The 27,595-nt window shown below is 39.3% G+C and overlaps 1 protein-coding gene across 12 annotated transcripts in view; it reads left to right on the top strand.

The window, feature by feature from the left end:
* The window catches only part of LOC117223829 (protein muscleblind-like), a 609,735-nt gene that overhangs the window by 234,427 nt on the left and 347,713 nt on the right, over nucleotides 1–27,595 (top strand). For 3 of the 12 annotated variants that reach the window (XM_076526703.1, XM_076526707.1, XM_076526708.1), the window contains one exon: nucleotides 9,388–10,102. The exons of 8 other annotated variants lie outside the window; for them this stretch is intronic. In XM_076526703.1, coding sequence (XP_076382818.1) covers nucleotides 9,388–9,401 — 14 coding nt within the window. In that variant the 3' untranslated portion in view covers nucleotides 9,402–10,102. Of the gene's footprint in view, nucleotides 1–9,387; nucleotides 10,103–27,595 lie in introns of those variants that run through there. One more of the 12 variants, XM_076526701.1, reaches the window with a different exon arrangement.

The raw sequence follows: 27,595 nt of genomic DNA, 5'->3' as shown, positions 1-27,595 counted from the left end.
CAAGGAATTCTCGAGTAACAAACGATTCCTCGTTCATTCTTCCATTTCGTTGTGTTAACATTATCATTTGGGTGCATTGTGATGATAATGGCGTAAGTCACAGTTTCCTCATTGCGAGGAACATGGAGCGTCGTTGTTTACCAACGTGCGCATTGTTCGCCGACCAAATTTGTTTGATAAGATAATTTAAGAGTTAAGTTAATTCGTAGTAATCTTACAATTGATTTCACTTGTCCTTTTAACCCTTTGCACTCGAAGCTATTTAACTGTAAATCTGAAATCATTTTTCTGATTTATAGTATCTTCATTTTATATGACGAAGTGCATTTTATGCATGCGAAATTGAGTCTTGCGACTTATATGACGGTTGTACTTTTAACAATTTTTTTAAATCTAAACTTTGTTAATGTAATAATTATCTTAGAACGTGATATAACAAATTTTAGTGGTGCCTCAGAGTCACCACTCGAGTGCAAAGGGTTAACATTTCGCCATGTATAGATTACATTTCGACACACAAGTGAACATTTTCGACCAACTCGTTTGTACGAAAAGTTTCGACGAGCAAAGTTGTAGTAAAACTACAAAGCGTCTGATTTCGACTTGTAACATTTGTTGCTCTTATCATTAATTCGTTGGTAGAAAGAATGTGTATAAAAAATAATACTTCATACACGGTAGAACATCGATTACCGGAGCTAAACAGAATGACATTGATTCCCGAATAACCAGACAATTACTTAGTTAATTGAATAATGTTGCTTTTAAATATAAATAAAATTATTGCAAGGGCACGGTAACCAGGGAGGGGGAGAGTTGTACAACAATTAACGCGCATACCCTATGATAGCGAATAAACGGCCGCCTGCGATCGACACGCGTCTTTCGTGTACTTAACGCTTAATAAGTGAAAAAGAAAGCACGCAAAGAAGTCGAGCGGATCAAAAATCAGCAGTGTCCTTTTTCGCGGAACCCTATCGGTCCTTTATCCGAACCCGTCCAACCTAGCATGATACTGCGACCGTTCTCAATCTTAAGCAAACGCAAAAAGACGATAGACGAATAAACGGACGGAGCCGGGGCTCGGTTCATCGATATTCGCAGCAGACGCGTGAGAAACCAAACAGAGACGGTAGAGACGAAATGGAAGGAAAAAAGGGAGGGTTCGAGGTAGATAAAGGAGGAAAGAAGGCAGCAATATCTTCCAAGAAGTAATCCTAGTCATTAGTGTCCCGATCGGTTTGCTCTAATACTGCCAGCTTCGGTATATCCTTCTTCTGGACTCGGTTCTTCCCTGCACGCTTCGGAGCCGATCCACCGCCGCCGTCAGGTGACTAATGGATCCGAGGGCTAGCCCTGATTGTAAATGCAGATGCAGTCGATATACACGGACCTGTACATTCACAGGCACGCGATTACGGATGCGGATGAAAATACGTCTACTTCTTCAATATTAACAACAGCTTCGAAAGGGGAATGAGTTTTTTGCTAGCGAATTTGCATCCTCGATTCGGGGCAGGAGGAGGGAACAGAAGGAGCGAACAGAAGGCGGGGGTGATGTAGCAAAAAGGGTTTAGACTGTGTAGCCATGTTCTTGGCAAACTAGAGAATGTCTGAAGTGCACTTCTCCATGTTCCTTTTTCGTTGTAACTGTTTCCATCGGGACCGTTCGGCGCCGTTTCTTATTTTGTCAAATCAATATTCGGAGCTGATATAGGGTGAGCTGTTCAACGCGAACGAACGAACACTTGACACTTTATTTACCGAAAGCCGATTAACAATTGGCTTCCATATGTTGGTGACAGAATTGTTTTCGCAGATTTGAAAATTAATGTTTACGATAATTTATTACATCTTCCTAATTTGATCGAACAAAATGCTTGAAGTTTATTAAATTTTAGAGATTATTACAGAAATACAAGGATATACGTTATGCAGTATTATTATTATTGCTATTTTGTTTGAAGCAGGTTGATAATTTAAAAATTGGGTGGTTATATTATGCTACACCACACCAACGCCGGATTAAATAATAATTTCAGAAGCACGTAATAACTAATATTAAACGAAATCTTTTATCGAAGTAGAGACAAAATTGTAATTGCCTTTGAGCAAATTTGTGAACAATACTCAGATCTTTATCTTCAATTTTGAAATGACTATTAGAAAACTGTTTGTGCATATTATCTGCACATCGACTGTTTTGCTGGCGACATCTTGAAGAAAAGAAATAAACAAATTATTTGGTGTACTCTGAAACGTGTATGAGAAAATACCATAAATGAATTTCCGTTTTATTTATCTATTCGTGGTAAATAATGGAAGAAGCGCTTTAAGATTCGGTAAAAAGACACGTCAAATGTCCAATGAATGAAAATTTAATGAAATCGATGAATTTTTATAAAATCACATTTGCCAGACATCTCTTGGCGTGTAATAGAACTATTGTATAAATTTTAATGTGAAAAGGCTATGATTAGATTGCGGATTTGATGCATTTATAAGAAAAATAGGCAGGTGGGATCTAAATCAATGAAAAAGCCACGTATTATTTTCGACTCACTGAGATTATTAAAAAAAGGAAAAAGATTTTTATTTGACTCAAGTTTGTAGCTATTGAGGAAAATAATTTTTATTTTGCACAAAGATCCGCAATCTGGTTACAATCAACGTGCCACAAGACTCGAATAACTCCCCTTCTCAAATTGTCTATTCTATTATCAGAGTGTCAATTAGGGAGAATTTACTGTACATATTATCCGTTTCGTTGAACAATTGTCTAGCTAGCTAAACTCGGTTTTGTTCATATTGTCCCTCCATTCTTGCACGAGATGCTTGCCTAAGAAAGAAAACAAACAGAATTATCAACATTACGATATTCTAGCGAACATTCATAATAACCATCAAGTTCTTGCAGCAACATTCATAAAAATAAATTTCGATTAGCTCTTGACAGCTGGCAAACTAATTAATTAGCGACCATCGAACGAATTTGTACACATCGATACTCGTTCGACACTGAAATTCGCGGGAACAAAGAAAGCTACTTGAATTATCGATATCCAAACAATACGGATTGTTTTCTTGTGTTCCATTGCAAACGTAAAAAAAAAACTATTGCAAACACGATGTGAACGAAGTCAATTCGTTAAAAAAGCTGGTACGTTTGTTTGGATCAAATCGGTCCACCGAAAATTTGTTTCGTCGGGAGTCACGTCTCAATCAAACAGAATGAGAGAGAGAGAGAGAGAGAGAGAGAGAGAATTGACAATTCTAGCTACGGTACGGAAATGAAGAAAAAAAGAACGTTCATTGATCTTAACGAAAGTCGCGATTAATGGATCGGAGGGGATCGAACGAGTCTCGGTATTTCTTTGGCAAAATCCAACCTGCTTCACTTTGCATTTCTCATCACGCGGCCCCTTTACCTTCGTCCGCCCCTACGCTTCTCTTCCCCACACGCTCATTCAAGAAGAACTCTTCTTCGTTCGCGAAGATCGCTTCCCCTCCCTTGTTCCTTCGTTCTCGTAGATCCTTCTCTCGTGCTCGTACCTTTCTTCTCCCTCACATTTCTTTCTTCTGTTCTTCGTCTCCTCCTCCTCCTCCTCCTCCTTCTTCTTCTTGTTCTTCTTCTTCTTCTTCCTTCCTTACCCTCATACCGGCACCCTCTATCAATTTATTTTTCTCTCTTCGGAGCAGTGGACCGCGTAACGAGCAACGTAAATCAATCGGTTGGCATTGTGGCTTCGTTCCTCCGCCAGCGGTACTCATTCCTACCTTCATAACTGTTCCCAAACGCGACGTGTGCGGCATACTATTTTTAATCATTATTATCTTCCTAAGCTGGTTCTGCGACAACCTCAGATTTAAAGATCATCTTTCCCATCGAGCCTTAGATATTCTAGAAAGAATAATTATTAATTCCAATACAAGTTCTCCCAACGAAACTGGAAACACCTGTGAACAGTTTTTACACTTTGGTACCTTCCGAATTCATTTTTTAAATCCTGAAGTCCTGATCAGTTTGGGTTGAGGGTTGGGGATTCTCGTAACTGGATCTTCGTGTATACAAATATTTTGAACTAAAATCTTGTTATTATCATCATTATTATTGTTACCATTATTATTACTATTATCTTACTGCACATTTTTTTAAACAAGCGGCATCGTCAAGTCTCGAACGGTCAAACGAGGCTTCGAGCTCCGGGCCCGAAACGTGGTACGGCGAGGGTTAAAATTTCAACGGCGATTTTGGAGCAGTGTTCGCGAATGGTTCGCGGAGTTTGAATGCTCCGCAGATTGTTCCCCGGCTCGTGAATCCACGTGAAACGACAAACACGGAGGATGCGAGAATGACTGTCGGAATATGATGAGAATAGAGGTTAAAGGAGGAAGAAGGCGTTGAAGATTTTCTCGCGAGTTCGACCGGGCTGCGGGAAGTTGAGGATCGTTTCTCCCCTCTTCGACCACTACGTGCCGAACGCTTTAAGGGGCTTACCTACTTTCAGAGAGAACGCTCGCCGCCTTCTTCCTGCGGAAATCGAATATTTTCAACGGCATTTTCCTTCTTCCCCGGCGCGGTCAGGAAGAGAGAAAAACTACCGGTGTCACCTCTAACCCGTGTTCCGATAGCAACAAACCTCTTCCACCTCTTTTCTGTCTCCTGTTTGCGAGTGTTTCGATGGGTCATCGATCGGTACATTTATCAGACGCGTTTCTCTCTCGATATATTCCGCGTTATGTTTACCAGGCCAAGTGAATCGTGAATGAGTTAGGTGTGTCGTTGATGAATCGCGGTTAGAAAGCATTCTCTCCGGGCAGCCTCTTTCCTCTAGATCGTAAAGGCGATGTCCACTGACACGCACGGCATTCGATTCGAACGAATTCATATTTCGTGATTCCTTTGATGCGCTCCGTACGACTTCTTGTGCGGCTGTCGTGTTTGCAAATACACGTTCCTTAGCAGTTCTCTCCCCGTAACACGATGCAATCTTTGCATCTGAACCTATTGATCTTTCCTGTATTTTAGACGATGTTGAGCGCATTTATTTCGATGTTGGATATAAACGATTTCGTAAAAATATTCTAATCTCGTGCAATGCTACGTGCCCATGCTATCTTGTATGCTTGTCGCGTTTGAAAATGTTTCTAGCAGTATCCCACTTGGCGTAATCTTTGTCTTGTATCAAAACCGATTCTTTTCTATGTTTGGATAATATTCTGTGCATTTATTTCGATATTGGATATAAACGATTTCTTAAAAATATTCTAATCTCGTGCAATGCTACGTGTCCATGCTATCTTGTATGCTTGTCGCGTTTGAAAATGTTTCTAGCAGTATCCCACTTGGCGCAATCTTTGTCTTGTATCAAAACCGATTCATTCTTTTTTATGTTTGGATAATATTCTGTGCATTTATTTCGATATTGGAACGACCAAATAAACTATTTCTCGGAAACATCGTAATTGTGTATATTGAGGTACAACGAGGTATAATTCATGCTTTCTGGCACATTTGTCGCGTTCGAAAATGTTTTTACCGCAGTTCTCTGGTTGATATAATCATCGCCTTGCATCCAAACCAATTTTTTCCTTCATTTTTAACGATGCTGAATGTATTCATTTCGATATCGTCCACAAAATACGATTTTATAGAAAGATTATAATTTGATACAATGAGATGTTTGTTTTCGTGTTGCATTTCTTCCATCGCGAAGAACAAAACTTTGCAACGATCCTCAACTTTTTCATGATTGCTACCGCATATTTCTGAACACAACACAGTAAATTTTCCCTGATTTTCCTTCAGCTAGTAACCGTAATTTCTCCCTAATTCGCGCTCAGATTGTGCACAAAACATGGACAATTTGGGAAGAGAAGATACGATTATTCGAGCCTAGCGCCTGGTTTTTAAAATTGTTGGCAATCGGCAACTATAAAAAATGAGGCGCGAGGCTCGAATAATCGTATCTCCTCATCCCAAATTGTCCATTCTTGTGCGCAATCTGAGCGCGAATTAGGGAGAAATGACGGCATATGTTTCCAGTCTGGAAGCCTCGTCCAGGTAAACAATCTCTTGGACCATCGAAATAGAAAGTTGAGAAGATCGCAGGTAGAACAAGATCGTGCCTAACCCTTCCGGTAATCGGACTCTACCTGACGAGAAATAAACCATCGGCAAACTATAAAAACAGGCCGACGTAAATTGGCTGTAGCGAGTATAGACAAATACCGATATGAGCAGAAGAAGCTCGAAATTAAAAAGTGTTTTTTACGTGGGTACAGTTTAATATGATATGCGTTCGTCCACAGGACGAAGAGCGATAACGAGGGACAGGTCGAAGACAGTGACCAGGTTGGTTTATGAGACCAGACCTCGTTTCGCCTTGACTCATATACGCGTCGGCGTCGACGTCGGCGTCGGCCGTCGAAGCCTCAATGCCTTTTTTCCCTCCCTCTGGCCGTCCTCCTCCCTCAACCTTTTATCTTTCGGCCCCTTTTTCTTCCCGACTCTGGCTCCCTTTCGCTTCATACGTCCCGTTCGCGCTGCTTTCGCGCCGAGTTTGCATTCACCTTCTATGCGTTGGCCGCTTAATGCGATTTCAGTCTTTCGCAACGATTTTCGCTGGATGCCTCGTAAAGGAGGCATCTCCGCGTTCGTAGGCCCTTTGCTACAGAGCAGAAATCGACGTAACCGGATACCAGACTTATTTTCAATCATCCCATCGGAATAAATGTTCTCGTTGCCTTCTCGGTCCCGGGAACTTTCCTCGAAAAATCTGCTCCTGTTCCACGCTACCAACGCGTGTTCGCCGAACTAAAACTAATTACCCGCTCCGCGATTCCAGCAAAAACGAAGCCGCAGGAAACGAGATAGGGAATGCAACTTTATCGGTCGGAGTCGAAGGAATTTCTGTTTCCGAACGCTGTGTTTCTTTTGTTACGGAGGTAAAGCGCGATCGCAGTTGAATTGGCACGATTTATGCTTGGCAGCAAATCGGTGCTTGACATCGAGTAGATTGTACAGCTTCTGCGAGCTGGTAAAAAGAAAACGCTCGGGAAACGCTTCGAAACAAGTGTAAAAAGTTTTATACACACGCAGTTTCTACGGTTGCGTGACAGCGACACGAATGCCTCGCAGAACCGAGACAGGTTTCGCGTTCCGAATTCATCATTTTGCAAATTACATTCACCTTACAAATTATATTCACCTTCTTCCAAATGACATTCACCTTCTCCCAAATCGAATTCACCTTTTCCCAAATTCACCCTCCTGTAAATCAAATTCACCCTTTTGCAAAACAAGTTCTTCTACTTTATTTTCTCATGGCATTGTAATCCGAATAGAAACCAATGTAAATTTGTTCTGAAATTTTTAATTCTGTATATAGATGAGCTTGAAATATCTATTCAACAGCGAGCATACCTTCATCTGTCCAGATGAACCTTGCGTGACCTATAACGTTGCACTTGCATTGTTTAAAACCAACTATACTTCGATTATCTTCAATCAAACAACATGAGCTTGATTTTAAGAAAGGTGAACACGTGCAAAAGGTTAAATTCCGAGTGCAAAACCTGTAACACAACTTCTGCAACAGGACAATGCAAGTGTACGCTCTAAAGATTACCAATAGCCTGCAGATTTTGTGCATCTACGATAAGGTATTAAACGAACAACGAAATCTCTATCTTGTCCCTGTCTGTTGCACTTTAAGGAGAGAGTTTCTGTGTTGCTTAAAGATTCGCGGTCTAATCATCAAAGTCCTCTTATCGTGGCTTGATAGTTGCGTCTAGATCAAGATCGGGTCGTTGCTATGTCTCAGGATTCCAAACTCGCAATAATCGTCCTTGGTGCTTCTCACAATTTCCCGAATGGCCATCGACTTAAATCGAAGTGTCTGCGCGAATGGCGAGACACGCTGACTTCGTGAACAATGCAATTAGTGCTCGAAGCACAATAAAGAGATCGCAATTACGACGTAGCGCTGGCCGGAATTTAAAAAATTCTATCTCCGTTTTGCATGTCTGAGACACGCCTAAGCCTGGAGGGACAAACGTTATCCCGAAGTACGCCGAAATTATGTCCTGGAAGCGTAATAATTCGGTCGGACGAGCAGGCTGAAGATAGCGCCGAGTCTCGACGTGTAATACACGTAAGGCAGGCGCAGCCTGGCTCCACGTTCGTTTCAGCGATAAGAAAATTTTAACGGGGATGCAGAGGTTATTTCGTGTGATAGGATAAGATGAGGCGGAGGTGTTAAATAGGGCGCGTTATCCGCCATTACTTGCAATTTTCTGTCATTAAACGTCCCTACCGTTCGCCACCCTTGCTCCCCTTTGCTGCAATTTGTTTCTTGCACCTCGTACTAGCTATTCGAGCCTTCTTCTTTCTTTTTCACAGCTATTCTTCGACTCCCTGTTTCTAAGCCACCCTTTCCACGTCTCCCTCTTTCCCTTCGTCCCTTTCTTTTACTTTCTCCCACTATTTATCTCCCTTACTCTCTCCAGTTCTCTCTCTCTCTCTCTCTCTCTCTCTTTCTTTCTTTCTTTCTCTCTAGCTCTCTCTGTCTCCGACTCTCTTCCTTTCTGCTCTTTCTCTTGGCGGCGCTCTTTCACCTGACGACTCCGCCCTTATTATTTCTTTTCTTCCTCCCAGCGCCGCTTGATTTGCCCTTGAGACTCGATTTCCGAGCCAAGCCCGCCAATGCTGTCCAATAGGAGGGTACTAGTCTCCGCGTTGAGGCGTGTTCCACCTCGAACCACTCGCTTTTTCTATTTTCTATTTTGTAATATACATATATATGAATATATATATATATATATATATATATATATATTCATATTTTTCCCCATCTTTGCCGGTACACTCCACCCTTTATTTCAGTCGCTCCTCCTCCCGGCTTCCTCCATCCCCATTCTATTCTCGTTCAGCATCTCGACCTCCCGTTTCCTCGTCCCTCCGTTGTTCCTTATTTTTTTCCAGCCTCGTCAGTCTCGTTCCTGGGTATTCTTCACGTCTGCCGGAACAAATAGGAATTTCAGCGGGCGGTGACGTGCTCGTAAAGCGCAACAAGTTGAGCCCGACTGAAGGGTGTGTCTCGAAAAAATATTGGGAATTAAGGGAGCGGCCGGCGATGAAAAGATATTTTGCGCCGCTTGCTCTCGCCTTCCTTCGGTCTTTATTTAGAATAGAAAATTCGGTCTCCTCCCGTGACGGATGCAGAGAATCATTAAAGTGTACCGGATTCGTTTAGATCCGATTTTCTTTTTTAGTTTGCGACGGTGCCACCGCACCTCTCGGCTCACAATCCGATTTATAATTAACGTTCGATCGAATCGATGCCGTACAATTATTTATGCGTATTTGTCTTTTTTCTGTTCCAGGTAAGCATTATTGAAGTATCCACGCGAAGTTGCCTGCATTGTCTGGACGCGATCAATTCTTCGTTACGGTAATAAAGTATTATAGATTGTGGATTTTATGCATTTGTGACAAAAATGTGCAGATCAAATGCGAAAATTATTGGTTATTCAAATTGAATTAAATTATATTATATTAAAATTAATTTAAAATTATTAAAATTATTCAGAAAAGAAATAAATGTCTATGTTGTTCCTTCGTCTTGCAATTAACGTACACAATTTTCACTTTCCATAAAGATTCGCAGCGCAGCAATAAGATACCCAGATTTCAAATTATTATCTAACGCACATTAAAACAAAACCATCGAAAAAATTTGATATTCGCTGAGGAGCGATTATGCCAAATAAAAATGTTTTGTATCAATTGTACGAAACGAAAGAAACATAAAAGTGTATTTCTTCTTCTGATCATTTTAATAAATTCGAAATAGCTTAATAATATTGTTAAATTCTTCTGGTGGTTTCCCCTTACTTATTTTTGCCACAAATGTATCCAATTCGTAGTTTATTTACTAGTAATAAGTTATAAATTATTACTACGACGACGTCGTAATATCGATGGCTGCAATTACAAGCAAAATTATCTGCATTCGATACAACTATTGTAATTTATTATTTATAAAGTATATAAATAACTGAATTTGTAGATAACAAATATACCGAGTTGAAATTATAAGGATCGATTACTTCCTCTAACATTAACGAGAATGTATTTTTTCAATTGTAGATCAAAAAATATATTCGATGGGCCTTCTGTGTTGGTCTCTCTTTAAAATTGCTATAGAAAAACCGCGTAATATTTTTCGAAGTTCTTTATTAAAAAGAGTAAACCTATTTATTAATTCTGAAAAATATAATTGCATTTAAATGGCTGTCGCGGCTGGCTCAGCAGCAGCCTATCCTGTTGATTTAATTTTTCAATACATTTTCTATATTATTTCCCAAATAGCTCGAAAGATGTTTTCATTAAGCGATTGAATAATTTTTGGACAGTTGAAAAATGTGAAAAATAGTCAAAACAGCGTCAAATCACAACTGCATGGTAGCGACAGCACGTTCCTAAAAAGGCTGATCGCACGATTACACCGCATTTAGTGCGCAAAAGATCGATTGTTCGACGACTGGTGTGGCACGTGTGCGTGCGTTGCAGCGTTGAAATTATTTTTCATAATTAATCGGTGGATTTACCCTTCTTAATCCGAGAAAGATAACCTACGTCGCAGAGGCGCCTGCGAAGACTGTTGATTTTTGTTAATTTTTCATAGAGGTCTAGTGATTTAAGTTTAAAATTACTTAAAATATAAAAAAATATAATATAAATGCATTTTATTTTGACAATAATGCCAAACCTTTAAAATGACTAGATTAACTTAAATAGATATCCATCGTTAGTATAAAATTGACGCCTTAGAAAAGCATGCGCCTCTGAAGCGTATGGTTATCTTTTACGTACGTTGTCATATGGTTATCTTTCTAGGGTTAATAAAGCAAAGAACTTTGAAAAATATCGAACGTTTTTCTTTGTAACAGTTTTAAAAAGAAACCAACTGATGGCCCATCCTGTATAATCGCAGTACACAAGGTGACTGCAGTTTCGGTCTTGTGCGATTAAATTATTCACCGAAATGCCTGAATATTACCTCGGGCCATGTATCTAATCGGCCATTGTAAACCGGGAGCCAAGAGGGTGCAAATTTTAGTGCAAACGCCCGAGGGCGGCGTGTACACGACTAGAGGACCATGAAACTAGCATAACCCCTTTTTCAACCGTATTCCGTTTCTTTACGCCTCCGTGGAATTGCTCCGGTGGCTCCTTCGATCTCCTTTTCGCGGACATACGAGCCACGACAAACTCACCGCCGCTAAAGTATCACGGCGCGTCGCGCGTACGACTTACGACGCAACGTCGAGCGCTCGTAAACACTGCAGGAAGTTGCTTGTACTCCGTTTGCAGCTTGCGTCTTGCGTCTCGTGTCTGACCTACGCGCTTCGTCTATGGCCGTATGTACAGGGTGTGTCGCAGAATTATACGCAGAATTATCTACAGAGAATGTATCGCCGGTAATTTCTCCCAAATTCGCCTTTACTCGAGCCTCCCGTTTTTACAGTTGTTGATATTCGGTAACTATAAAAACGAGTCGCAAGGCTCGAATAATTTTATTATTTTATTATTTAAGGGCCCGGGTCGCCGCACACTGTGACGACCCACACATAGAAGAAAACCATATACGTATATTAGTTTTAGAGGTTTCTATCAACCAAAACTGACGCTTTAATATCGAAGTATGCAGTTCACAAGTGGAAAATTTAGATTCCGGAAAGACTAAACGACTGGGCTTCGGTTGTAGAAATATCCGTTTTGCAGTTATTGCGGAGATATTTGCAATATTCGGCCAGAGTGGTGTCAATCTCACGAGCATGACGTCACAAGATGGCCGCCGCTAACAGTTTTTCGTAAATATCGAGATATATAGCTCGAATCGAAAATTCACAACCGAAGCCCAGTAGATAAGACACGTACAAAGACGGTTATGTCAAGATTATGTCAAGGTTATGTTATATACCTGACGGTTGAGCTCGCTGTGGTGTAGCTTGTTGGTTGGAAGAGAACTGTGACGCTAGTAGTGAAAAATGTCGGAAGCTCGGGGTTGGTGTTTCGGTCTATCAACTACTCCTGTGTCTTAATTAACTAAGAAATCAACTGAAAATACACTCCATTGCCTTTGTACGTGCCTTATCTACTGGACTTCGGTTGTGAATTTTCGATTCGAGCTCTATATCTCTCGATATTTACGAAAAACTGTTAGCGCCGGCCATCTTGTGACGTCATGCTCGTGAGATTGACACCACTCTGGCCGAATATTGCAAATATCTCCGCAATAACTGCAAAACGGATATTTCTACAACCGAAGTCCAGTCGTTTAGTCTTTTCGGAATCTAAATTTTCCACTTGTGAACTGCATACTTCGATATTAACCCTAGAAAGATAACCATATGACAACGTACGTAAAAGATAACCATACGCTTCAGAGGCGCATGCTTTTCTAAGGCGTCAATTTTATACTAACAATGGATATTTATTTAAGTTAATCTAGTCATTTTAAAGGTTTGGCATTATTGTAAAAATAAAATGCATTTATATTGTATTTTTTTATATTTTAAGTAATTTTAAACTTAAATCACTAGACCTCTATGAAAAATTAGATAGCAATATGTTTATTTCGCAGGCGCCTCTGCGACGTAGGTTATCTTTCTCGGGTTAAAGCGTCAGTTTTGGTTGATAGAAACCTCTAAAACTAATATACGTATATGGTTTTCTTCTATGTGTGGGTCGTCATAGTGTGCGGCGACCCGGGCCCTTAATTTTTAGTATCTACCCTTCCCAAATTGTTCATTTCTGTGCACAATCTGAGCGCGAATTAGGAAGAATTTACCGTATCTCGTTTGTTTATTATGATAGAAAAGAATGTCAGCAGGGAAACCCGTGGTTGGTTCGGAGGGATAAATATTATGATGGGCAAACAAATTTGTTGAAGGTAGTATCTTTTCAGATTTCAGGGTCACCGAAGTCTTTTTAAATGGAATGCTATATTTTTATCATCATTGTACGATAATCGAGGTCGAAACAAATCCAACGACCTACAACGTTACGACCTTCGCGTGACGTGTCATCCCTCGAATAAATGAAAAATTTCTCCGTCGCAAAGTCTTCTTTGTTCACTCGTAAAAAGCTGTTGACATGACACCGTACAAATCGCGGGTTTTTCCGGACGAACCATTAGAACACGGAAAAGAATCGTTTAGCATTGATTCTCTTTAGAATATTTGACGCATTGCCGCTTTATTCTATTTTGTACGCATGCCCGCCCTTGTGTTAATACTCATTTGGTTTTAGCCTTATTATTCTTCAATATCAATGTCAATGCATAATAATGTTAACGATAATAGATAATATTATTCATGATAGTAGCAACTAAGTGGAGCAACGTATAAATGGTTTTCATTAACGAAATAAGGAAAGAAAATAATTAAAGAAACGAAAAACTGCACTGGTACTGGTCATTCTTCTCCACGGACTAAATTCAGATTGCTTTCACTTTATAAAGACATAGGACCATTGTTAGAGACGTGAAAACAATTCAAATTAATTTTTGTTGGCTTATATGTCATTTAATATTTTTATTCTTATTCTTAATTTTTAGGACATATTTAATAAAACTCGGTAATTCAATTGACGACATTATGTAGGTTAAAGTGTCGACTTTAACATGCAAGAAAAATCAATTTGAATCAATCAACGATTAAAATTAATGTTTTGTTGACTCATATCCCATTTATTATGTTTATTCTCATTCGTAATTTTGAAGACATATCTAGTAAAATTCAGTAATTCGATTGACGATAGCACGTAGATCAAAGTATCGACTTTAACATGGAAGAACAATTAGCTGCTACCAGGTGCTGCTGGAATTGTATTACATATTCTGTATTAACCCCTTAACGCGCAGAAACGTATTAACACGGGCGTGCAAAACCGGCCAAAATGTGCAGACCCGTATATATACGGTCGGCGTCGCAACTTATGTCGCTAAAATGTTCAGATTCGAATATATCCGGGCAGTAAAAATAACTTAATAAAAACCAAGGAAAACATTCAATTTATTGATATTCATCGTGTAATTCTGTATTGTAAGCTGTAAAGTTTGTTTATTTGGGACTATAAAATATGGCCTTTTAGGGTGACGCTTATAAGCATCTCTGACCTGGTAATTGTTTCTATCTATCTATATCCATTATTGCGTATCTAATTAGCGTTGGCACTTTTGTGAGTTTTGTTATGACTAATTTATTTATTACTCTTCAGTTATCTCCGATCTCTTTCTATTTTTTGCTTATTCAGGAATAAAATATGCACTTTTAGGATGGCACTTATGAACATTTAGTGTATTATTCGCGAGCAAGTCGTGAAGTAAAGTAGACGTTATCAAAGTGAATTTCTTCAAAGACAATTGTTTTTTATTTTTTACAAATATTATTAGTGTCAACATATAAAAACGTTTTTGTTTTATGGTGTATTTTTATACAGAGTAAATTGGATTTTTAGTGTATAAAAGGTATGTTTTCTAATGTTGAAATAAGGAATGTTGGGCTATGTGCTCTGCACCTTGTTTTGAAATTTACTATACAAAAGAAAATTTTGAATAGTTTTAGTTTATTATATATTTTTCAGCTAATAAATATTATTATTATATTATTACAAATTTAGGTAAAATTAAATATTTTTCAGTTTTTTTTTCGTCTCCTTCTTCCCCTTCAAAATAGTAACTGGTAATTGAAAAACAGTACGATGGGTACAAAATTCGATCTGCAATGCGATTCAATATTCACTATAATTATTTATCCACTATTTTTATTGAATTTTTAGTAATTTTTGCATTTCTTTTACATATTTATTGAAATTAAGGTCCAAATATGTATTTTCTTAGAAAAAAAAAATTGATTTTTTTTGGTCGGTTTTTTTTTTTTAAATTGTGCATTAAGGGGTTAATAAGGCCACATTATATGAAGCTTCATTCTGAAAAGAATCAAACAGTTGAGCATAAATATGTGATCGCAATCAGAAAATATTTTTTACCGCTTTTAGATACTTTCTTCTTTCCCACAGTGCAACGATAGCGAGAAACTAGTTTCAGCGTTCTCGGAGTTAGCATTTTCGAGGAGCTCGCATTTATAGCTTATCCTCGTCGTAAAAAAAATATTTGCTTGCTATTTCTCGATAAAACGACGTAGGATACTAATTCCGCGTATCTGTCCCGTATCTATTAAAATTCTATTGTACTTTCCAAAGCGATCTGCGACGACTGTATCTAAGATATTTCCGATCTCTGCGCGGTATCGTACTTCATCGCGTTTTGTCATTCGCTTGGAAGTCGAAGCTCCTTTCCCGGCTACTAGACTCTCTCCCCCAGTTTGTTCGGCGCCGAGTTTTCGAAGTGGATAATTACGTGGTGTGGCTGCTCCACGAGAACGTGCCACTTGGTTTCGTTCCAGCAAGCTCGACTTTCTTCTTATTATCGGGACGGGAGGAAGTTGGTGTCCCGGTGGTTCGCTGGTCGCGCCAACGACCCAAAGCTCTCCGCTATGCCAGGAAAATGAATTATACCGCACGAGGCTACAGTCGCCTTCGAGTCGCGAGCGAGTCGCCTTTGCGACCTCGAACTTGCTCGATAATCGTATTAATGAAAACGCTTGCGTACCAGTACCGATTTTATTTCGTATTACCGATACGCCCCTCCCCGCGGCCGATAATTCCACCTTCGAAAAAAAATGACCATCGAAAATCGTATTTATGGGCACCCGTCAATATTTGCCCGCTCTGCCGCCTTCGTCGTTAGATTTCGCACGATTTATTCACGATCGACATTTCGTAACCGCTCTCTTCCCCATTTTTACGTTTATACGTTTTGCTTATTTTTCGTTCCTTGTTTTCATCGATGCATGCTTTTTGATCACTGCATTCGATGTTTCGTTCCGATTTGAAGCATCGCCGCCAGGCGAACATCTGTCTAGCTATTAGCTTAGAGTATTCTTTTGTCGGCCGAAGAAAGAGAATTCTTCCAGAAAGATAATCGGATGAAACTGCTGGATAGATCAATTTGTTCGTTTCCATTGATAATGTTACGATCAAGTGTGCAATGCATATTAATTTCCGCATACCGGTACATCGCGAATACATACGTATTTTTGAAGCTTTTGCTAATTGTCTGGAATCTTGATCAACGTTCTTTGCAGACTTGCGGACTTGCGCCGAAGATTTCATGGACAATGTATTAGACACGAATGTTATTAATTTCTTCTAAATCGAAACGGGACTTGATTCTTCTATTAGTCTAGAGATGAAAAATTCTGGATGAAAAAATCTAGAGATGAAAATAAATGAAGACGGTAAAAATAATTGAAAACGAGGAAGTGTCAATCGACGGATCTGTGTAATTCTACAGAAAGATTTTAATTCGTCTACCATATGCCCAAAAGCTGAACGATTGCGTTATTATCTTTACCGTAATTACCACTCAGAGTATTCTCGGTATCGGGATTGCAGGGCAAGAGGGAAAGGATTTTGGTAAACACAGTGTAGAAAAAGAATTGATAGCGATCGCTCTGATAACAATACAGTAATTTCTCCCAGAAATGTTCGAAGGTCGGAATTGAAACCGACGGATCTGAGAATACGAAGTCGCGATTCTTCGGGCCTTACGGCCCGTTTTTATAGAGTAATAGTATAGTAAAGAGTATAGTAAAAATAGGCAGCTGTCAGCATGCCTGTGTACATTAATATGAATTCATAGCATTATGGAATGCAAACGATGACTTAAATTTTGTATTTCTATTTTTCCGCCACGATTCGAAGACAATTCTGAGGCTACGTAACACGATTCGAAGGCAATTCGGAGAAGACCATTTTGTGTTGTCTTCCGGGAACTTCCCTCGCCCATCAACCCAGCAATAAATTACATAGGCGTGAGACTACCGCATGGAAATTCACGGCAACCCGAAATTTGGCATTTCCGGGAGCAATTACTGTACGCACGCATATTTCGTGTGCCCGATACGATGATTTCAGCACAACTAACGATTTATTATCAATGTGTTCCCGTAGCATGTGCGCTGTGCGTCTACTCTGTGTTACATCGCATACTAATTTCCAACACTCGGCAATTTCCACTCATCGCCAGACTGCATTCTCAGTCGTGTCCGCGCAGAGCACGCGTCCGATAAAATCGCGAAGCTACGAATACACAAATAAGGAAGTAGATCCGCGATGCGCTCCGGCAAGTCGAGCCGATCACGCATTTCCAGTCCCGTCGTCCTCTAATCCATCTTTAGGAAGAAAAGTAATGGTCGAGGCCGCGAGTAAAGATATTGGTATTCCCGTCGAAAATATATCGAGCCAGCGAAGTTTCTGCGCGCGGTTGGCGGGCGAGGAGCTTCCGAAGTCGCGAAGTCGCTCGAAACAAATTACAGGAGGAAAGGAGTCGAGGATGTCGGTTGAGCGTCAAGACGCACCCACACGCGCGCGCGCGCGCGCGCGTCTCCTCGCGTACGTACCGCGAGGAAGCGTGTATTTCAAGGTAGCGCGCATACTTCTGTTCGCCAGCCACCCTCTTTTGTTATTTTCTTCATCGGGAAGGAGGAAACGGCGAACGAAAAACTAGGTAGGGGGTTTGAAGGTGGCGCGGATGTCTGTAGCGAGCGCGGGAGAAACATATGCGCGCGAGTTCGCCGAGATACGGTATAAAATATACTTAATCTGTATTCGGGACACGATCCCTGCCCAGCCGGCTGCCGCTGCCTAGCCGGCAGAATACAAAATTCCCGTATTCAGATGCTTTTGCGACAGAAATTGACTTTATTGAGGTTTATTGATCCGCAATATTGTGTTCCGACGTAGCACAGCCGAGCCCGGTCGGGCCTTCGTTTCGCGTGTCTCTATCCCCTCGAATTCTGCTGCCCCCTCGCCCGCCCTTCTCACCACCCCCTGTCACCCCTTATCCCACCCGACGGCCACACCGCCACCTACACGCGCGCAAAAGTGCGCAATTCTGTTGAATACGTGCACGCGTTCCGAGTTCCGACTCTTCTTCCGCCACCGTATCCTCCTCCTCCTCCTCCTCCTCCTCCACCCCCCTCCCGAGACACGCTTTACTTCCTCGCGTTGCACAATTTCGGACGGTGGATCGAGGCAGTTTACAGGATTCCCCGGGATTCTGGTATCCATGATGTACAGTCACGGTCAGAAATTAGTGTTGCTTTCGGAACCACGAGATTTGTGTGCTGGTTTCGAGATAAAGTGCTCGGCTTCGAAGCACGTTAACTTACGGATCCCTGGCTGGTATCCGACTGCTACATAATTTCTGTACCCCGAAATGCTGTTCGCTTAAAAACCCGACCGGCGATCAGACCCCGAAAACCAGTCCTGTAAACGCCACTTAATTACTTTTTCTTTGGGACCCTTTCACCGCTCTGGTTCGGTCACTTGTGCCTTCTTGCACCATGTGCTGTAACAGGGCTCTGTAATTCGGTTGACTCTGATAACGATTAGATTATGGACGTTTATGCAAAATACAATTTTCTGCGACGATTGCAAAACTGCACACAATGAGACAACTATAACGTTCTTTCTTGCTTCAGTAATTCTAGTGAGGTGAAATTAGTTCACCAAATTAGTTTTTCACATTTTTTTAATCGTTTCAATATTTTCAGGTACACCGTAAACGGTGTACCTTAATAATTTTTCCATAAGTGTATAAAGAAATATTGATAATAATTTTTAATTTAATTAATTTAAATTTATCGATAATAATCTCTTTTTTTAACACGTTCCGTGCCACGTGTACCATCGATGGTACACGCTTGCATGTTTACTTAGTGAACTGAACAAATTGTTTACAAGAAATTTAGAACCGAAGAATCAATTTCCACCGCAAGAATGGGCGTTGATAAGTTTTTGTTACGTTGTTATGTGTACGAGAATTAATATATAATATTGCACGTAATACATCAAGTTTTAGTAAAATATCAAAGTGTGAAGATTCGAGTAAAAAAAGCTCGGCACGGAACGTGTTAATAATTTCGATGAGTTGAAAATAGATCATACAGCAAATTGTATTTCAGCTACTAATTTTTGCTACGAATGTATAAAATCCACACAGTCTACTGTTTTAATAGGTTACATTGTTCAACATACGTTTGTTTGTTTTTTCAGTATAGGACGTTAAAAAGTGAGAATTTTATTTTGTCACTGTGGGACTAAAAATACTGAAATTGCGTTTGCGCGACATTCTTTCCAAACGAGTTTTGTCTAGAAGTAACATAATAATTCTCTCTCTCTCTCTCTCTCTCTCTCTCTCTCTCTCTCTCTCTCTCTCTCGTAATATAATTTATTCAATTATAAAATTACTATACGAAGTATGTCTTTGAAATTGGAATACGTAGTCTTATTAATATACTGCCGAGTTTTATGCAAAATAAAAATTGTCTAAATTGATTGTAAGAAACATAAGTCACACAAGAGTATCTGCCCTCTTCTAATAACTATAACAAATGTAACACAACTATAACAAATGTTCCGAAATTCTCTACGGTTTTGCATTTGACCCAGTAATTTTCGTCGAAAATGCATAAAATCCGCAGTCCACTCGTTAGTTCGTCTTTCAATAATTCACTTGCATCGTATTATCTTCAAATAATCGATAAATGATGGCAAAGAATTAATTCTTTCAAACGAACGCCACGACATTCGGATTGCTAAGCACAGTGTACCCGCGCTTGACACATTTGCAACCGCTGACGCAATCGATTGCGTCATTTATTGTTTGTCTCGGGTATCCAAAGACGCAGCTTCTACTTCGTCGAGTCGACGTCGACCGAGACGGCCGCAGTTAGTCGGATCTCGGGTTGCTACAAAGAAGGTCACTCCGTTACGAAATTCATTTGTTAACTAAGGTTTTTAAAACAATCTTAATTATACTTTCGTATATATTACATGATAGATTTGAACAATAGAAGTAACTCTTGTTTGAAGCCTTTTTTCTATCTCGTACAGTTCGCAAATCACGGCAATAAAATAAAAAATAGTCGAATATTTGGAGGATTATATGGATTTTCTACAGTAATATTGTAGGGTTGATGAAACGAGATACAAATGCCCAAAATATATGTATAGGATTATAATATAAATGATGATTATAATGATTATGGTAGTTATAATAATTATAAGTGAAAATAACACATGTTCACTAAATGAGCCGTTTATTTTGAAAGTGGCGTAAGTCACTTTACCGTCATGAAAAGTGGTGATTTTTTAATGTTTATACGAAATTATTTATACTGAGAAAAATATCAGTATCCCGAGATAACAAATACAAGTAAATCTTCTCGAAAGATAGCATCCATATTTTTAAACGTGTTAAAACGCAAACCCTTAAATATATCGACTTAAAAACGAAGCGACCGACTTAAAAACAAAGTGACTTATGCCACTTTCAAAATAATAATCTTTCACGTCTGATCTAATTGACGCTCAGATTGTGCACAAAAATGTACTCTTTGGAAAGCGGAGATACGACTATTCGGCTCGTTTTTATCGTTGTTCACAATCGGTAACTATAAGGACGAGTCGCAAGGCTCGAATAATCGTATCTCCTCTTCCCAAATTGTTCAGTTTTGTGTACAATCTGAGCGTCAATTAGGGAGAATTTACCATATTACGCGATTCTTTCACGTTTCACGCTCATGATACCGGCACACTCACATTCGATAACTTGACGCGAACACACACGTATGTATAATAACATAAAACGTGCAACGATACCCGCTACCGCAATATGAATATAATTCATATTACTGTAACCGTAACAGGAGAACCATTGTCGACTACTGGGGCCAGTCTTGCCACAAACAACCGGTTTCGGATGTGTTAAATATAATCCACCAGCGACAGTCGCACAAGTTGAACAGAAAAACGAAATGTGCTCTAGAGTGTCCCCTTAACACGTTGACTGCCGCGTCACCCGTATTCGGGTGACAGCAAAAGTTCTCATCAGGCCACGTCACCCGTAATTCGGGTGACGCTGATTTGACTACTTACAAAGGATTTCCGAAAATATTTCGACGAATATTCTACAGGAGGCAATGAGACTATTGAATTCTTATAAAAATGGTTTATTAAAAAAATTATTCGGAGTGTATAACATTAAAACATTCTCTGCAAAGTTGAGGTTGATCAGGACAGCTTGGACAAAAAGTTGTTTGTTTTTTCAGACATGCTCGTGCCTCTGATCGGTCCATTTCGTATCTTTTATTTGAACTGTAGCTTCCTCGGTGTCATCAACATTTCTTTCTTCTTCCATGACCAATTCTCGTAAAATCTCGTCAATGGTATCTTCATAACATTCATTATCACTAAGATTATATTTATCAGTATCCAAATCAGAATCTGGCGATGTAATTTTATTTATGCTTCTCCTTCCGGGCAATCCGATCTCTTTTCATTATTGAAAACAAATAAGGGCAGCGATTTTAACCCTTTTAGCACCGAACGACGATATATCGTCGTTCGGTGCACTCGCCAAAAATACCAACGACGATATATCATTGCGCCTCTGTTAGAGCCTTATTATACTCATCACAAAAGATCTGTGTTTAAGTGTAACTTCATAAAATGTTAAAATGATTCATATTCGATGCAACGCAAGTGAAAAAATGTTTATTAGATCAACTTTTTGTTATATCTTATGTTGTTTCGTGCCGAGGGTCTGTATATGCCAGAGTGAATCTTTCACGAATTTCAGGAAAGTAAATGTTGAAAACGATAGCCAATATAACCCGCGCCCGTTATTTTCGGAAATACCCGGCCCTAAACATTTGCCACCGAACATATCCAAACCAATAGAATATTTCGATTTATTTTTTACGTACCAATTTCTGAACATGTTGATTTTTTCTATGTGCAATTACGTTTCGAAAAAGAGAAATTACTTTGTACGATTTTTATTGTCTTATACTTATGTTATTCTTATGATTTTTAACAAATATCGAAACTTCATTGGTATTGATTTATTCTCCATTCCTTTCGCAATATGCTGCTTTTTGAATTTTGTAAATATCACGCCTACTTTGGTTTTTACGAGCATTTTCGCAAACCTCTACAAATTCGCCGATTCGGCCCAGTATTCTTCGCCTAGGTACGCTTCTTTCGCTCGGTGCTAAAAGGGTTAAGTTATACCATTCGGTACTCGGCAAAGATTCCAACTGTTCATGCAGGAACAGAAACAGACATGAATTAACAGCGCACGCTTCCTATAGAGGCACGGGTGGCCTGTAGGAGATTTTGTTGTAAATACGCGTGGCAGCCAACGTGTTAAACTGTTCGTTTCGAAAGGGTTCCCTGCAAACGTACGTCTGCTTCTCGAAATTGTTGAAACCTTTCAAATCCAATGAGAGAATCGTGAACCGTGCTCGGGCCAGCACGAAACGCCGAAAAATGGTTTAATCGCGATCGGGACAATGCGTCGGGGAACAAAGAAAATCGTGGTGCTTAGAACGACGGCGCGGCAGAGGTTGCGCTACGCGGTTCCTGTCTGCCGAACAGGTTTTAGTTCTCACAGTGACGTGGCTACGATGCCCAGAATTTCACGGTGATCGAACCTCGTGTCCGCCGGAGTAATCGAACGTTGTACGGGGCGATACATGACCCACGAACACAGCTATTATATGTTATAAAATAACCCAAGGTCGGATCGTTCCGCCGATCACGGTTCCGCGCGAACTCCGACTAAATCCGACAAAGAATTACGGGTAATAATTCACTGGAAGATTCGTACAGCGATAAATGGTCTATACTTCGCATGTGATTTTTCTTTCCGTGTACGTTTCTTTTTTGCGTAAATGATCGCGATAACAACTATGCTACATAATAACAGGGCGATTAAGATAACTACATAGGAGAACTGTATTTGAATCGAAGAAGCGATTAAAATCATAATTTACAACGAGGATTTTACCGTACTTTTGCCTTTATTCCTTAATATTGACGACAGTTGTATTGTTTTTATCCAGTGGAGACTTATTATTCATTTGTAGAGAAAGGAATTGCAGAGTGGAAATCGAGAAAGTATTAAAATGATAATTAGATTCGTTTAAATAGCGTAGAATATTTGATTAATGACGGAACGTTTTTATATCGTTATTCAATGCTTTCTACAATTTTGGAAAAATAAATGTTATCCGCCTTTTAAAATTATCTACAAAAGTTCCTACGGATTTTTTTATAACGAATATAGTACATAATTGCATCCATTAGGTTATTGTGATTCAGTAATACGTGCAAGGCATAGTTGCACAAAATCGTTTTAACCCATGTTAGCATTGTCTAAAATTATTCATTCGTCGATGAATAAATGTGAAAATGAATCACCAAAGTCCGATACAATTATGAGACAAGTTAATTCAGTCTCATCTATTTCCCGCAACACAAAGTCTTTATTAACACAGAACCTATCTTGCTGATCAAAATGGCCTGCTTTATATTTTCTTGTTCGAAGTTGCTCGAAGGGTGGACACTTTCATGAGAAACAATCGAAACAAAATTCTCAATCGAAGCATACAATACGATCAAAATAGCAAAATACCAAAATAAACTGGATCTTGTCATCGTTACGAACCGATACATGCTAGTCATTTTTATTTGTTTTAGTAGTTTTTCAGTTGAACAATATCTGTGTTCCTTACTTGCCTCAAGAAGTGATAGAAAACGTGTACCACAAGACGAGCAACATGTCCCTATGATTACTTCGATTTGTATGCGCTCCTCATCGAACGAAACGCGTTCGTGTCTTAGTCGACAAATTTGATTTGCGAATGTCGTGCGACCGTACACGCGCGTTCTTCCATATATAAATTTAATTTTCTTGGTGAGAGTACGACGAAGGTGTGCGCCATCGCTTCCCGCAGAAACTGCGCCCTCTTTCCTTCAGCGCCCCGGAGACGTACGAATTTTTGGCATTGTGGAATCCGGCTTCCTCTTCAGCCTCTTGCAAAAAAATGTCGAGTAAATATATCTGCTATTTATCATTCGCACATTGAATTAAAATATACACGCATCGTTGAATAAAATAACAGATCGCAAGTGTGGATTCAGTGGATTTCATTTCCATTCATTGGTATTTCGTACACAAGCGATTCTATAGTATAAACACCATAAGTAAAAAACGCAATAAAGTTTCTGTTAGCTATTATTTTATAACGTTCGATTCGGCGCAATCGATCGACGATATATGAGATAATTTAAGCGAGTAATTATTTCTGAACAACGTGTGCGAAACATACAGGTTCTGCACTCGATAATAATTCTTCTGATAATCGTATTTGCCTTTTTGCATTGAGATTAACTCTTTTCCAAGTCTTGTTTACCTTTTTGTAAATTAAATTCATCCTTCTTCGAATCAAGTTCACTCGAATAGTTATTGATAAAATTTAATGTGACTTTGTGTACTCGTTTACAAAACAATACAAATTTCGTTAGAAACAATTAATCAGCAATAATTATTTAGACAATTTCATTCAATTTTTACGTGTAATATGAATTAGATTACAAACAATTGTATTAGAAACAGCTGAATTTTATTTGCTGTAGGATGTATTTGTGATTTGCGAAAAGTTGAATATTATCTACGCAAGAACTAATTTTTCATGTTCCAAATAACCCTTTCTGCAGATCTTAATCACCTTTCTTCAAATAAATCCTCATGTAACAAAATTATTTCTAACAAAATTCGTAAAAAGATTTAAAAATTGAATAAAATTTTATAATCAATTATTCCGGATTAATTATTTCTAATATGCAACTTGTATTAGAAATATAAATATAAATATCAATTCGTCAATAAATTCATATTACATTTAAACATTTAGGTGAATTCTATAAATTACTATTGTGGTGAACCTAATTTGCAAAAATGTAAATAGGATCTGCTAAATGGTTCATTTAGAATGTAAAATTAATTCGAAGTGCAAAACCTGAAGTTGTATTACAACAAGGGGTTGGAAACATATTCCAACATAACCCCCAATATAACCGAACTTAACCCTTTGCAGCCGAAGGCATTTTAACTCGAAATCCAAAACAGTTTTTCTGACCTATAATATTTCCATGTTATGTAACTTAGTGCATTTTATATCTATGAAATTGAATTATGTGACTCATGCAATAGGTTACACTTTTAACAGTTTTTAAAATATAAACTAAATTTGATAATGTTACAATTATTTCGAAACATGCTATCAAAATTTTTAATGGCGACTTAGAGTCGCCACTCGACTCCACAGGGTTAACCCAACATACATTACTACGTAATTACAACGTAACTCAACTTAACCAGCGCAACATAACCCAACGTAACCCAACATTTACAACTATAGCACGCAAACGAACCTATCGCAAAAATGTAAATAGGATCTGCTAAATGGTTCATTTAGAATGTAAAATTAATTCGAAGTGCAAAACCTGAAGTTGTATTACAACAAGGGGTTGGAAACAATTATGATATCGGATACAATTATGATACGATACGATATCGAACCGAACCCGAAACTGATATTAGTCAGAATCAATATACCTCGTAATTGGTATGAAACTCTTTAGGTTCTCCATAACTATTTCAGTCAGAATCTTTGAAACTCCGAACATAACCCAACATAATCCAATATAACCCAAAATAACCCCTAACGTAACGCAACATAACCCCCAACGTAATCCAACCTAACCCAATAAAACCCAACATATTCCAACATAACCCCCAATATAACCGAACTTAACCAAACATAACCCCAACGTAACCCAACCTAACCAGCGCAACATAACCCAACGTAACCCAACATTTACAACTATAGCACGCAAACGAACCTATCGTGAATTTCATCGTGAAAATGATCGTTTCTCTCATTCTTTCTCTTCTCGGCTCTTTAGAAACGTCGTTGCTCAAATTGCTGGAGCAACGAGCGCACGTAAAACGGCGGGATCTTTTGCTCACGAACCAAACAGGACGTAACGCGCGTCGCGTTTTCGGCTCGGTCCAAACGAGAATACACGCTCGCGTGAATAGTTATTTACTAGGGCTCGTATACGGGACGGTTATGTCGTACGTGAGCCGCATTTAATGCCACGCCGACCAATAGTTTGTAAGTGTTTTACCGTGTAGTTTTACGGCCGTGGCTCGAGTATTTCGAGCCTCCCCTGAAAAACATTCGGAGACGACGGCACGCGTGGCTGCGTGTTCGTGTCCGTGCGCCCTTGTGCCCGCGTTCGCGTGTACCCGTGTGCCCCGGCAATATTCACGGCAATATTCTCGACCCAATAGAAACCCATTCTAGCCTCTCCCTCGCTCTGCGTGCTTCCTTCTCCGTTCCTTCTATCCTCTGCTCCCTCGTTTCCACCGGTTCCCTACCGAAAGACTCCGCAGGCTCCGTCTTTTCCGCGCCATTTGCTAGCTCGGTTTCCGATGCACGCGTCAAGTTCCTCGTTGAAGACGTAATAGTTATCATTAGAAAGCGGGCCGTTTATGGAGACTAGCGTTCCTAGGGCAGAGGGGCCAATTACTGTGCCATTTTTGCAGACTTCAGGAGTGTTCGATTCGAAGTTCCTTTTATCGATTTCATGGCACAAATATCAATTTTTCTTGGAATATTAGGAGAAAGGGAAACAAATTCTGGGGCTAGTTACTGTGTGCCTGTGATCTACAAAGATCAGTTACTGTGCTCCCTTCCTCAATACCGAGCCCCAATAACTGTGCACAATAAAATTGTAATATTTGACATACTTTAATAGATTTTATTTTCTATAAAAAAATGTAACATCAGAATAAGTCAAAAGTTTACATTAGAGACGACTGTTTTCATAAAGTAGCACATTTATATTTTTTCTCTTCGAAGATATGTCAGAGATGATTTAAGATTTGAATTTACGTAGACCTATCCTGTGGTCTGCTGCACAGTAACTAACGTACCGAGCGAAAACTAAATTCAGTTACACAATAGATAGTGCGCAACAATCTTAAATTCAGTGCACAATAGATAAACTGTTGAAATTGGATCTGAATAGAATTAACAGTGTGACAAAGACATCGATAAAGACGTAAACAATAACAAGAACATATTCCGTCAATGTTGTATAAAGTTTTGATTGTTATTCGTTGCATGTAAATACTTACAATGGATGGCACACAATTAGCAAATTAATGGCCATTCGCACAATCATGGGCATCGGTTGTTACGATAACTTGGCCGGTGAATTGTTAAGTGGACGATTGCTGGTTGAATCACCATTCAACATTAATTTGTTAAATCATTTGGTTGCATGTGACTTTGCTACAAAGACCCACAACAGAGGAATTAGCATGATCGAGGAATTAATTTCTCTTTACGCTTCAAACTAATTTGGCATATACTTTATTCAAGCTGTATCAACCATATCCGTTAACGCAGCAGATTATTATTAACTTCCGTCAATTATTCGAGGTTTCCGCCGCATGTACTGCGTAATGTGAATACATATGTAAACTCATTAAAGAGAATGAGATTATTGCGTCACACACAGCATGATTGCCAATGT

Source organism: Megalopta genalis, chromosome 15 (assembly GCF_051020955.1).
Source record: "Megalopta genalis isolate 19385.01 chromosome 15, iyMegGena1_principal, whole genome shotgun sequence".
Classification (NCBI taxonomy): Eukaryota; Metazoa; Arthropoda; class Insecta; order Hymenoptera; family Halictidae; genus Megalopta; species Megalopta genalis.
The sequence above is the reverse complement of the archived record's forward strand: the minus strand, read 5'-3'. Positions and strand labels throughout refer to the sequence as shown.